The 12,500-nt window shown below is 46.4% G+C and overlaps 1 protein-coding gene across 1 annotated transcript in view; it reads left to right on the plus strand.

Moving 5' to 3' along the window:
- Positions 1-12,500, plus strand: part of LOC134073111 (ataxin-2 homolog) — a 30,386-nt gene that overhangs the window by 6,025 nt on the left and 11,861 nt on the right. Inside the window, exons 4-5 of the mRNA XM_062530093.1 lie at positions 266-675; positions 823-1,251. Of these exons, the coding sequence (XP_062386077.1) occupies positions 266-675; positions 823-1,251 (839 nt within the window). The remainder of the gene's footprint in view (positions 1-265; positions 676-822; positions 1,252-12,500) is intronic.

Consider the following 12,500-nt stretch of genomic DNA (forward strand, 5'->3'; position numbering starts at 1 on the left):
GCACTGAGTCTGAACCATCAGCAGAAGTTTGTGAGTGGATAAGGGATATTGAACACTTCTCCATGCCCTGCCTTCTTCTCTGCAGTCTCTGTTTCTGTCCTTTATTCCTTCTGAATTCCTGTAAGTGATCTCCTGTGTGTGTATGTGTGTGTGTACGTGTGTGTGTGTGTGTGTGTGTGTGTGTGTGTGTGTGTGTGTGTGTTCCTTCTGAATTGCTGTAAGTGATCTCCTATGTGTGTGTGTGTGTGTGTGCCTCTTTCTCCAGAGGTGGCAAAGGAGGGCGTGCCGCGTGGCGCCGGTGAGCAGAGAGCGTGGTCGTCTCGTCCAGTGCAGCCGGTGTTGCCCATGCAGCCCTCACAGCCCGTGCAGGGAGTCCAGCCCGTGGGCCAACCCAAGCCCCCCCAGACCCTCCCCGGTCAACCCCCCCAGCCCTCCCCGGCCCAGCAGGCTTGGGGACAGATACCCCCCTGGCCAAAGCCCCCGTCCACCCCACACATGGGCCACTTCCCCCCCCTGCAGCCCCCCCAGGACCCCCTGCGCCGACCTCCCTCTCAGCCCGCACGCCACCAGCCCAACCCCCACCCCCACCCACACCCACACCCCTACCACCAGAACCTCCATCACCAGAACCACCACCAGAACCTCCACCCTCAGCCGAGTTTCCCCCCCATGCAGGCAGGGCACCCCCTGTTCCCTCAGCATCTCCAGCCCCAGCAGGCCCCTCGGCCCACGCCTGGCTCAGCCCACCCTGCCACCCAGCAGAGGCCCGGTCCCCAGCAGCAGCAACAGTTTCCCCAGCAACAACATCAACAGTTGCCCCAGCAACAACAACAACATCTGCAGTTGCCCCAGCAACAACAACAACATCAGCAGTTGCCCCAGCAACAACATCAGCATTTGCCCCAGCAACAACAACATCAGCAGGTGCCCCAGCAACAACATCAGCAGTTGCCCCAGCAACAACAACATCAGCAGTTGCCCCAGCAACAACATCAACAGTTGCCCCAGCAGCAGCAGCAGCAGTTTGCCCAGTTCCCCCCAATGCCCACCCACTTCCGACCGCAGCAGTTGCCCCAGCCACCCCCACCCCCCCTGTCCTGCCCCCCCGGGGTGCCCCTCTCCCCCCAACATGCGGCTCACCAGCACCCCCTACTGGGCATGCACAACACCTACGTCAGCATGGCTGCAGCCTCCCTGCATGGAGCTCCGCCACACACCCTCAGAGCACCGCCTGGACTCGCCCACGCCCAGGTGAGTCACTTACCTCACACAAACACACGCACGCACGCACACACACACACACACATACACACACACGCATGCACACAGACACACATACACACACACACGCACATGTACACAAAGCAACACTGAAGAATTTTTGAGAGGCAGTTAGAGCAATAACTGTACTGTACTGTTGCTGGTGGCCTGTGGACTGTCCCGGGACACCCAAGCACTGTCCCGGGACAGCTAAGCACTGTCCCGGGACACCCAGACACTGTCCCGAGACACTAGACACTGTCCCGGGACACCTAAGCACTGTCCCGTGACACCCAGACACTGTCCCGGGACACCCAGACACTGTCCCGGGACACCCGAGCACTGTCCCAGGACACCCAAGCACTGTCCCGAGACACTAGACACTGTCCCGGGACACCTAAGCACTGTCCCGGGACACCCAGACACTGTCCCGGGACACCTAAGCACTGTCCCGGGACACCCAAACACTGTCCCGAGACACTAGACACTGTCCCGGGACACTAGACACTGTCCCGGGACACCTACGCACTGTCCCGGGACACCCAGACACTGTCCCGGGACACCTAAGCACTGTCCCGGGACACCTAAGCACTGTCCCGGGACACCCAAACACTGTCCCGGCACACTAGACACTGTCCCGGGACACCCAGACACTGTCCCGGGACACCTAAGCACTGTCCCGAGACACTAGACACTGTCCCGGGACACCTAAGCACTGTCCCGGGACACCCAAACACTGTCCCGAGACACCCAGACACTGTCCCGGGACACTAGACACTGTCCCGGGACACCTACGCACTGTCCCGGGACACCCAGACACTGTCCCGGGACACCTAAGCACTGTCCCGGGACACCCAAGCACTGTCCCGGGACACCCAGACACTGTCCCGAGACACTAGACACTGTCCCGGGACACCCAGACACTGTCCCGGGACACCCGAGCACTGTCCCGAGACACTAGACACTGTCCCGGGACACCTAAGCACTGTCCCGTGACACCCAGACACTGTCCCGGGACACCAAGACACTGTCCCGGGACACCCGAGCACTGTCCCAGGACACCCAAGCACTGTCCCGAGACACTAGACACTGTCCCGGGACACCCAAACACTGTCCCGAGACACTAGACACTGTCCCGGGACACTAGATACTGTCCCGGGACACCTACGCACTGTCCCGGGACACCCAGACACTGTCCCGGGACACCTAAGCACTGTCCCGGGACACCCAAACACTGTCCCGGCACACCCAGACACTGTCCCGGGACACCTAAGCACTGTCCCGGAACACCCAGACACTGTCCCGGGACACCCGAGCACTGTCCCGGGACACCCAAACACTGTCCCGAGACACTAGACACTGTCCCGGGACACCTAAGCACTGTCCCGAGACACTAGACACTGTCCCGGGACACCTAAGCACTGTCCCGGGACACCCAGCCACTGTCCCGGGACACCTAAGCACTGTCCCGGGACACCCAGACACTGTCCCGAGACACCCAAGTACTGTCCCGAGACACTAGACACTGTCCTAGGACACCTAAGCACTTTCCCGGGACACCCAGACAGTGTCCCTGGACACCAAAGCACTGTCTCGGGACACCCAGACACTGTCCAAAATTAAGTGCATTTTTATGTAGGCCTCTAAGGGTTTTCTAAAAGCCCCTTCCCATAAAATGATAATTATTAAATGTTTATTTGTATAGAACCCCTGGCGTGTAGTCATTGTATCTTTTCACTTTGTTTGCTGTATGTTTGCCTAAATTAATAATTAATTTGCATCAACAAACACGTCACTGATTTCAGAGGTTCCGTGCCCTCCCCCCATTTCTCCCAATGGTTTCTCCTTCATCATGCAACGCGAAAGTTATCATAGTGACAGAACAGCTGACTGCAGAAGTGTCAGTGGTGCGCCCGCCTCGGACGTTATCAGTCCATTGAATGGGCGTTATCAATCGTAATCAGCCTCATAGTTATGGGTTAGAAGGCGCCATCTCCACCTTCTAGCAGGTTCAGAAGGCTGTTATCACGCATTCGCATGGTTGACCACGATACAAACACATTAGGATCCCAGAATTCAATCAGAAATCAGAAACGGAAATTACCGAGCAGTGACGAAGTAAAACAAAGAATTCAAATCGGGGAAAGGAAGTGAGCTGCGTTTCGTTGCGTTGTTATTATATTGATTTGTGCATTTGCAAAACTGATGAAATCGGAGAAAAAATTGTAGCCTACGCCATATATTATTACCCTGCACCGTATTGTTTGGTTGCTCATCTGGTTTATTCAGGCTTTTAGGTCTAATAAATAAAACTAGAGAAAGCAATTCCAGGGAATTACGAGTGCATGAAAATGTAAACATTTCTGCAAAATATTGTTAGATAATGTTTTAAATATCATTCAAGCACAAAGATAGAGGTGAAGTAGAAAAAAGGTTGATGGGAGTCATAGTTGATGACAATTAACAGTTGGAATGGGCAAAAAGTTAAACAGTTGAGTAGGCTAGTTCAAATAGTTGAGCTAAATGAGTTAAATAGTTGCATAGTTTAAATAGTTAAATTATTAAATACGGAATTATGGCACTGATGACTTATTTTGAAACAGTTGTGGGCAGAGGAAATAAGTGGTGGTAGTCATAGTTGAAGACAACTGGCAGTTAAAATGGCTGAACAGTTGATTAATTCGTTTAAAGTAGTAATAAATGTAGTAAAAGTAGTTTAAATGTTTAATTCTTTAATTGTGAATAATTGAAGTAAGGACTTTCATCAAGAAACAGTTTCAGGCAGTAGAAACTGTTGGAGGGAGTCATAGTTGATGACAACTGACAGTTAGAATGGCTGAAAAGTTAAATAGTTGAATAGTTTAAATAAATATTAATTAATAGTGAATTGTTTTAGTGAGGACTTTTATTTTGAAACAGTTTCAGGCAGTAGAAACAGTTGGAGGGAGTCATAGTTGATGCAAACTGACAGTTGGAATAGCCAAACAGTTAAATAGTTGAGTAGTTTAAATAGTTGAATTAATTAATAGTGAATTTAGTTTCAGGCAGTAGAAACAGTTGGAGGGAGTCATAGTTGATGAAAACGGACAGTTGGAATAGCCAAATAGTTAAATAGTTGAGTAGTTTAGATAGTTTAATTATTTAATAGTGAATTTAGTTTCAGGCAGTAGAAACAGTTGGAGGGAGTCATAGTTGATGAAAACGGACAGTTGGAATAGCCAAACAGTTAAATAGTTGAGTATAAATAGTTGAGCAGTTTAAATAGCTGATGACAACTGACAGTTAAAATGGCTGAACAGTTAAATAGTTGAGTAGTTTAAATGGTTGAATGATTTGATAGTGAATTATGGTAGTGAGGATTTTTATTTTGAAACAGTTTTGGGCACAGGGAACAGTTGAATAGGATCTGTAGTCTTATTAGAGCCAGACTGCATATTTAAAGCCTGAAGCCGCCTTCACATTGGCACTCCGTAATTCGCAGTGCTCCCCCGTCGGACGTCGGACTTGACCGTTGGAAGTGTCGGAGGCTTTTCGAGTTTGGGAGTAAAATGTACAATAGTGCTATTTTATTTCTAAATTAATTGTCTAACTGCCCTAATAGTGTTAAGAGACCATGTAAGACAGTGACATGACAAAAAACTTCGTTTGGAAATAATTATTTATTTTACATCAACCGTTCATTTTATTTTTCACAAGATGGGCTTGTGCACCACTATGGATCATACACGTTCCTTTTCGATGACTTTTGTTTTAAACTTTATCGTTTAAAAGCATGTAATATGACATTATAAAAGATAGATATTCAATTTGTTTATCAGTACCATAGCAACGCTAACTTCCTTCGGATAGGAACCGTCCGTTGCTGTCGTACGAGTTCAATTTTTTTAACGCATGCGGATGACCAACGGACCCGATTTTTTTCGCACCGCACTGTACGGACCCATTCGCATACGGTCTGCGAATCTCCATAGGAAATGCATGACTTCCGGCCGTTTCGCAGCCGTATCTACTGTGCCAATGTGAAGGCGGCTTGAGAGAGAGAGTTCTGGCATACAGTAGGATTCTAGAAGCCTGAGAGTTCTGGCATAGGATTCTAAAAGCCTGGGAGAGAGAGTTCTGGCATAGGATTCTAATCGGTGATGTCATAATCACAATGTTAAGTCTATGGGGAAATTTTGATAGTTTTAAAGGTATCCACCTCTTTCCTCAACCCGGAAATATGTATCGTTGCGATGGTTACGATACTGTTTTCAACTTCCGTTCATTCTGTTAACATGTGCGTTCTCCATAGCAAACTAGGTTATGCCTCAACTTAGATTTCGTTCGAAATGTTGACAATTCTGCCCTCAGCATGTATATACTGCATCACATATAACCGATATAAAATATAAAAGTTGACTTTTATATGCGTTATGATATGTTTAGCACCGTAAACCGTCACGTTAAAACAGATACAATGCAGCTTCGCCGGAAATAGAAAACCGTCTCGATGTCATGGCGACCCCCATTGTTGGCTGCGGAATATCGTGGATACTATGCAACGTTTTTCAGTTAATCAATTTGTTCCATACTGTTATATATGATTAAATGAGTCATTACCGGTCGAACGGTGTTTTTTTTGGCCGCTCTAGTGGTCTGTAGCGGTAAAACCACACTTGCAACTTCAGGAGACCCCGGGCACGCACCCATGCTCTACTCCAGGAAGTGTCATGTAAAGTCTCATGAAAAGGCACGGCAGACTGACCGATTGAGGAGTTTTGTCAAATATACACGCTAAAGCTGTAGGGGAAGCTCTGCAGAGAAATATGCAAGCATAAAACGAGCGAAAATGAAAAGTGAAAGCGAAACCGGCGATGAAATCGCCAATCCTACATAGTATACCTTTAATTAAATAGTTTAAAAAGTATAAAAGTTACAAAGTTGAAAAGTACAAAGCCCAAGTCACCGAAGTAAGATCTATGTGACACAGTTTGAATGAAGTTTCAAAGTTAAACCGTTGAAGTTGCATTTATTTCTCATTAGGTTAGTGCTTAATTGATTGTTTTATTGATAATATTGCTATTCTCCCTTTTTGTAATTGTTCACTGTTATTTAATTGTATTGTTATTTATTTGTATGTCGCTTTGGACAAAGGCGTCTGCTAAATAACCATAACCATAACCATAACCATTAAACGCACAAAAAGCGTTGAAGAATAATAATAAGAATAGTTGGAATAACAATAGAGTGCATTTTTCATGCACTCTAATAACTTATAACTAATACTATTGATACTGTAACGTCCCGTGTCAATGACGAGACAGTTTATCACAAACCGGTACTTTTAATAATGACTGTTGTCGGCCACAGCCACGCCACAACTCTTGACATGTACATGATGTAGGAGCCCAACTCACACAAGTCTTTTTAAGAACTTAGACACGCTACAATACTATGAAATTCATTCAGATTATTATAGGGTGTTGCAGGGATTGATATGGTGCTTGCTATGCTAAATACAAAATCCCAACACCCAAAAAATTACCACCACTCAAAAATATACGTCAGTCGTAACGGTGATGTCATCCTGACCTATGGTCTTCTCAAGCACAAAGAAGGGTGGAATATAACTTATTACAGCTACATAGGTATGGGTTAAGGGGCCATCTCCACCTTCTAGCAGGTTCGGATGGCTGGCCCCTTCTAACCCATACCTATGGGGCTGATTACGATTGATAATGCCAATTCAATGGAGGGATAACAGCCTTCTGAACCTGCAAGAAGGTGGAGATGGCCGTTAAGACTGACATATATTTTTGAGTGTTGGTAGTTTTTTGGGTGTAATATAAGCATAGCTCATCTGAAGTAGCCTAAATCATATATTGTTGGAAAGCTTGAGGAGTGTAGATGTGATTTAAGCTGTAATAAGTTATATTCCACCCTTCTTTGTGTTTGAGAAGACCATATGCGAGGATGACATCACCGGTAAGACTGACGTATATTTTTGAGTGTTGGTAGTTTTTTGGGTGTAATATAAGCATAGCTCATCTGAAGTAGCCTAAATCATATATTGTTGGAAAGCCTGAGGAGTGTAGATGTGATTTAAGCTGTAATACCCTTTGAACGCTTGGGGTGTGAATGCGATTTAAGTTACAAGTTATATTCCTCCCTTCTGTGTGCTTGAGAGGACCATAGGTCAGGATGACATCACCATTACGACTATATTTTTGAGTGGTGGTAGTTTTTTGGGTGTTGGGATTTTGTATTTAGCATAGCAAGCACCATATCAATCCCTGCAACACCCTATAATAATATGAATGAATTTCATAGTATCAATAGTATTAGTTATAAATTATGTAGGCCTACCTTGCATTGACAGATTTGCCCAATTATGTAATGTTAATTCAACTTCATTGCTAGCAAAATTACCATGCAATCAAGCCATTTATTAGACATAAAAGCCTGAATAAACTAGCCTGGCAAGCCAAACTACACAGACATGTATAGTTTGGGGTCGGACCATTGTCAGAGTTGAAGCCTGTGGGTGGGATGAACAGTTGTCTTTCAAACTGCCTCTGCATGTAATAGGCCAGCATTTGTGACCAATCGTAGCCGGTCGGCAAAACGGCAAATACATCCTTCTTTAAAACGAATGACTTGAGTGCTTCTTTCTGCTCAAACTTCAAAGAAAAGCCCAAGTCTAACTCTTCCAAAGCCGATTCAAACGAGCACGCTTCGTTAGCCTCATCCAACTTTTGTTTTTCTCTATGGTTGTGCGATACGGTCTCAAACCTAACTCGTCGAACGAGGACGCATGGTCCAGCCCCCTGGCATCTTATCGGAAGCCGAAGGTGAGCTAAGGCGGGCTCAAGGACTCTGTACACAGATAGAGCGTTCTGATTGTCTAGGCTGAACTCGAGCCTAGCGCAGGCTTGTCCTCAACGGTGCGACCCTAGACCATCCCGCTAGGCAAAAATATTTTTGGCCGCTAGGGAGCGTCTAGATTTCTAGGCAATGAATAAACCAGATGAGCAACCAAACAATACGGTGCTGGGTAATGTGGCGTAGTCTGACATTTTTTCCCGATCTAAAGTTTTGCAAATGCACAAATCAATATGAAATGCATGCATTTATAAACCAGATGAAAAACCTGAATAAACCAGATGAGCAACCAAACAATACGGTGCAGGGTAATATATGGCGTAGGCTACCATTTTTTCCCCCCGATTTCATCACTTTTGCAAATGCACAATTCAATATAATAACAACGCAACGAAACACAGCTCACTTCCTTTCCCCGATTTGAATTCTTCGTTTTACTTCGTCACTGCTCGGTAATTTCCGTTTCTGATTTCTGATTGGATTCTGGGATCCTAATGTGTTTGTATCGTGGTCAACCATGCGAATGTGTGATAACAGCCTTCTGAACCTGCTAGAAGGCGGAGATGGCGCCTTCTAACCCATAACTATGAGGCTGATTACGATTGATAACGCCCATTCAATGGACTGATAACATCCGAAGCGGGCGCACCACTGACACTTCTGCAGTCAGCTGTTCTGTCACTATGATAACTTTCGTATTGCGTGATGAAGGAGAAACCATTTAGTCAGGGAGCCATGGGGTCAGACCTGGCTTTGTCGGTTAAAGTTTTTTTTTTTTGCAGAATCTAGTAGACTAGGGGTACCTCTTTAAGATTTAAGAGGGTGCCCGGTGATATCCCTTGGGCAATTTCGTATATTAAGCCTTTATTGTCCAATGTGTTGACTATAAGGCGGATATACTACAGGTGAATAGGGTAAAAAAAATAACAAGCAGATATCACTATGAAACTTCACCAGTTGATTACTTAGATCAATATGAAAAATAAATGTATTACAAGTTTTCTGAAATGTAATGTTTGAATATGCAAATTAGGTATGATGTAATTAAATATGCGCTGATTTGCATAAACGTAAAAAGATCAAATCTGAACATTGGATAAAGCCAGTTTCAATTTTTTTCTTTTCATTTTGTTGACATAAGAGATGAAAAGTATTTTAGAGAGGGAATTATGGATATCTCATTTAGTTATTCAGTAAATCAGAAAATACTATACCAGCCTTTAAAAAATCCATTTTCGCCATGTTTTTTGGAATAAAATGTCATGTAAATCAGGCTAAGAATAATATATCAACAAACCCCTCTGCAAAAACCTTCTAAACATGGTTAGGTATAAGACTGAAAAGTTTGGTGTATGTAGATGCTTGTGAAGTGGAGATTTTGTTCTCCGAGTGAGAGAGGAAACTCATCCATATCCGCCTTATATTCAACACATTGGACAAGAAAGGCTTAATATACAAAATTGCCCAAGGGATATCACCGGGCACCCTCTTAAATCTTAAAGAGGTACACCTACTCTACTAGATTCAGCAAAAAAAAAAACTTTAACCAACAAAAGTGAAGTGTTCCTTTAAGGTTCTCGTGAGCTTTTGGCAGACCAGACCAGTCACTAAGCCATGGGGTCAGGTTGCAACCAACCCAGGTCAGACCTGGTTTTGTTGGTTAAAGTTTTTTTTTTTGCTGAATCTAGTAGAGTAGGTGTACCTCTTTAAGATTTAAGAGGGTGCCCGGTGATATCCCTTGGGCAATTTTGTATATTAAGCCTTTCTTGTCCAATGTGTTGAATATAAGGCGGATATGGATGAGTTTCCTCTCTCACTCGGAGAACAAAATCTCCACTTCACAAGCATCTACATACACCAAACTTTTCAGTCTTATACCTAACCATGTTTAGAAGGATTTTGCAGAGGGGTTTGTTGATATATGATTCTTAACCTGATTTACATGACATTTTATTCCAAAAAACATGGCGAAAATGGATTTCTTAAAGGCTGGTATAGTATTTTCTGATTTACTGAATAACTAAATGAGATATCCATAATTCCCTCTCTAAAATACTTTTCATCTCTTATGTCAACAAAATGAAAAGAAAAAAATTTAAGCTGGCTTTGTCCAATGTTCAGATTTGATCTTTTTACGTTTATGCAAATCAGCGCATATTTAATTACATCATACCTAATTTGCATATTCAAACATTACATTTCAGAAAACTTGTAATACATTTATTTTTCATATTGATCTAAGTAATCAACTGGTGAAGTTTCATAGTGATATCTGCTTGTTCATTTTTTTACCCTATTCACCTGTAGTATATCCGCCTTATAGTCAACACATTGGACAATAAAGGCTTAATATATGAAATTGCCCAAGGGATATCACCGGGCACCCTCTTAAATCTTAAAGAGGTACCCCTAGTCTACTAGATTCTGCAAAAAAAAAAACTTTAACCGACAAAGCCAGGTTCACCTAAATTATGGCATTTGGCTCCCGGACTAATTGGGAGAAATGGGGGGAGGGCACGGAACCTTTGAAATCAGTGACGTGTTTGTTGATGCAAATTAATTATTAATTTAGGCAAACATACAGCATACAAAGTGAAAAGATACTATGACTACACGCCAGGGGTTCTATACAAATAAACATAATAATTATCATTTTATGGGAAGGGGCTTTTAGAAAACCCTTATAGGCCTACATAAAAATGCACTTAATTTTGTTTGGAAGAGAAATTAATCTAACTTAGTGCTCAGGTGTCCCGGGACAGTGTCTAGTGTCTTCGGTCACACTTAGGTGCCAATGGAGTTTAGGTGTTAGCACTGTCGTAGGACAGCCTATTCTCTGGTATCAGTGTGGCAAGACAGCTTTCTGCAGAGGTGACTGGATGTCTGGGAAAGTGGTTGGGAGTGGCAGGGCAGTGTCTTATGGCCGTGACATTGAGGGTGTCCAGGGACAGTACTTGGCTGTCCCAAGACGGCGTCTAGTCTTGGGACAGTGCTTGGGTGTCCCGAGACAGTGCTTAGGTGTCCCGGGACAGTGTCTGGGTGTCCCGGGACAGTGCTTAGGTGTCCCGGGACAGTGTCTAGTGTCTCGGGACAGTGTTTGGGTGTCCCGGGACAGTGCTCGGGTGTCCCGGGACAGTGTCTGGGTGTCCCGGGACAGTGCTTAGGTGTCCCGGGACAGTGTCTAGTGTCTCGGGACAGTGTCTGGGTGTCCCGGGACAGTGTTTAGGTGTCCCGGGACAGTGTCTGGGTGTCCCGGGACAGTGCGTAGGTGTCCCGGGACAGTGTCTAGTGTCTCGGGACAGTGTTTGGGTGTCCCGGGACAGTGCTTAGGTGTCCCGGGACAGTGTCTAGTGTCCCGGGACAGTGCTTAGGTGTCCCGGGACAGTGTCTGGGTGTCCCGGGACAGTGCTTAGGTGTCCCGGGACAGTGTCTAGTGTCTCGGGACAGTGCTCGGGTGTCCCGGGACAGTGTCTGGGTGTCCCGGGACAGTGCTTAGGTGTCCCGGGACAGTGTCTAGTGTCTCGGGACAGTGTTTGGGTGTCCCGGGACAGTGTCTGGGTGTCCCGGGACAGTGCGTAGGTGTCCCGGGACAGTGTCTAGTGTCTCGGGACAGTGTTTGGGTGTCCCGGGACAGTGCTTAGGTGTCCCGGGACAGTGCGTAGGTGTCCCGGGACAGTGTCTAGTGTCTCGGGACAGTGTTTGGGTGTCCCGGGACAGTGCTTAGGTGTCCCGGGACAGTGTCTGGGTGTCCCGGGACAGTGCTTGGGTGTCCCGGGACAGTGTCTGGGTGTCCCGGGACAGTGCTTAGGTGTCCCAGGACAGTGTCTGGGTGTCCCGGGACAGTGCTTGGGTGTCCCGGGACAGTGCTTAGGTGTCCCGGGACAGTGTCTGGGTGTCCCGGGACAGTGCTTAGGTGTCCCGGGACAGTGTCTAGTGTCTCGGGACAGTGTTTGGGTGTCCCGGGACAGTGTCTGGGTGTCCCGGGACAGTGCGTAGGTGTCCCGGGACAGTGTCTAGTGTCTCGGGACAGTGTTTGGGTGTCCCGGGACAGTGCTTGGGTGTCCCGGGACAGTGTCTGGGTGTCCTGGGACAGTGCTTAGGTGTCCCGGGACAGTGTCTGGGTGTCCCGGGACAGTGCTTGGGTGTCCCGGGACAGTGCTTAGGTGTCCCGGGACAGTGTCTAGTGTCTCGGGACAGTGTTTGGGTGTCCCGGGACTGTGCTTAGGTGTCCCGGGACAGTGTCTGGGTGTCCCGGGACAGTGCTTGGGTGTCCCGGGACAGTGTCTGGGTGTCCCGGGACAGTGCTTAGGTGTCCCGGGACAGTGTCTAGTGTCTCGGGACAGTGTTTGGGTGTCCCGGGACAGTGTTTGGGTGTCCCG

This window comes from Sardina pilchardus, chromosome 24, assembly GCF_963854185.1.
Source record: "Sardina pilchardus chromosome 24, fSarPil1.1, whole genome shotgun sequence".
Classification (NCBI taxonomy): domain Eukaryota; kingdom Metazoa; phylum Chordata; class Actinopteri; order Clupeiformes; family Clupeidae; genus Sardina; species Sardina pilchardus.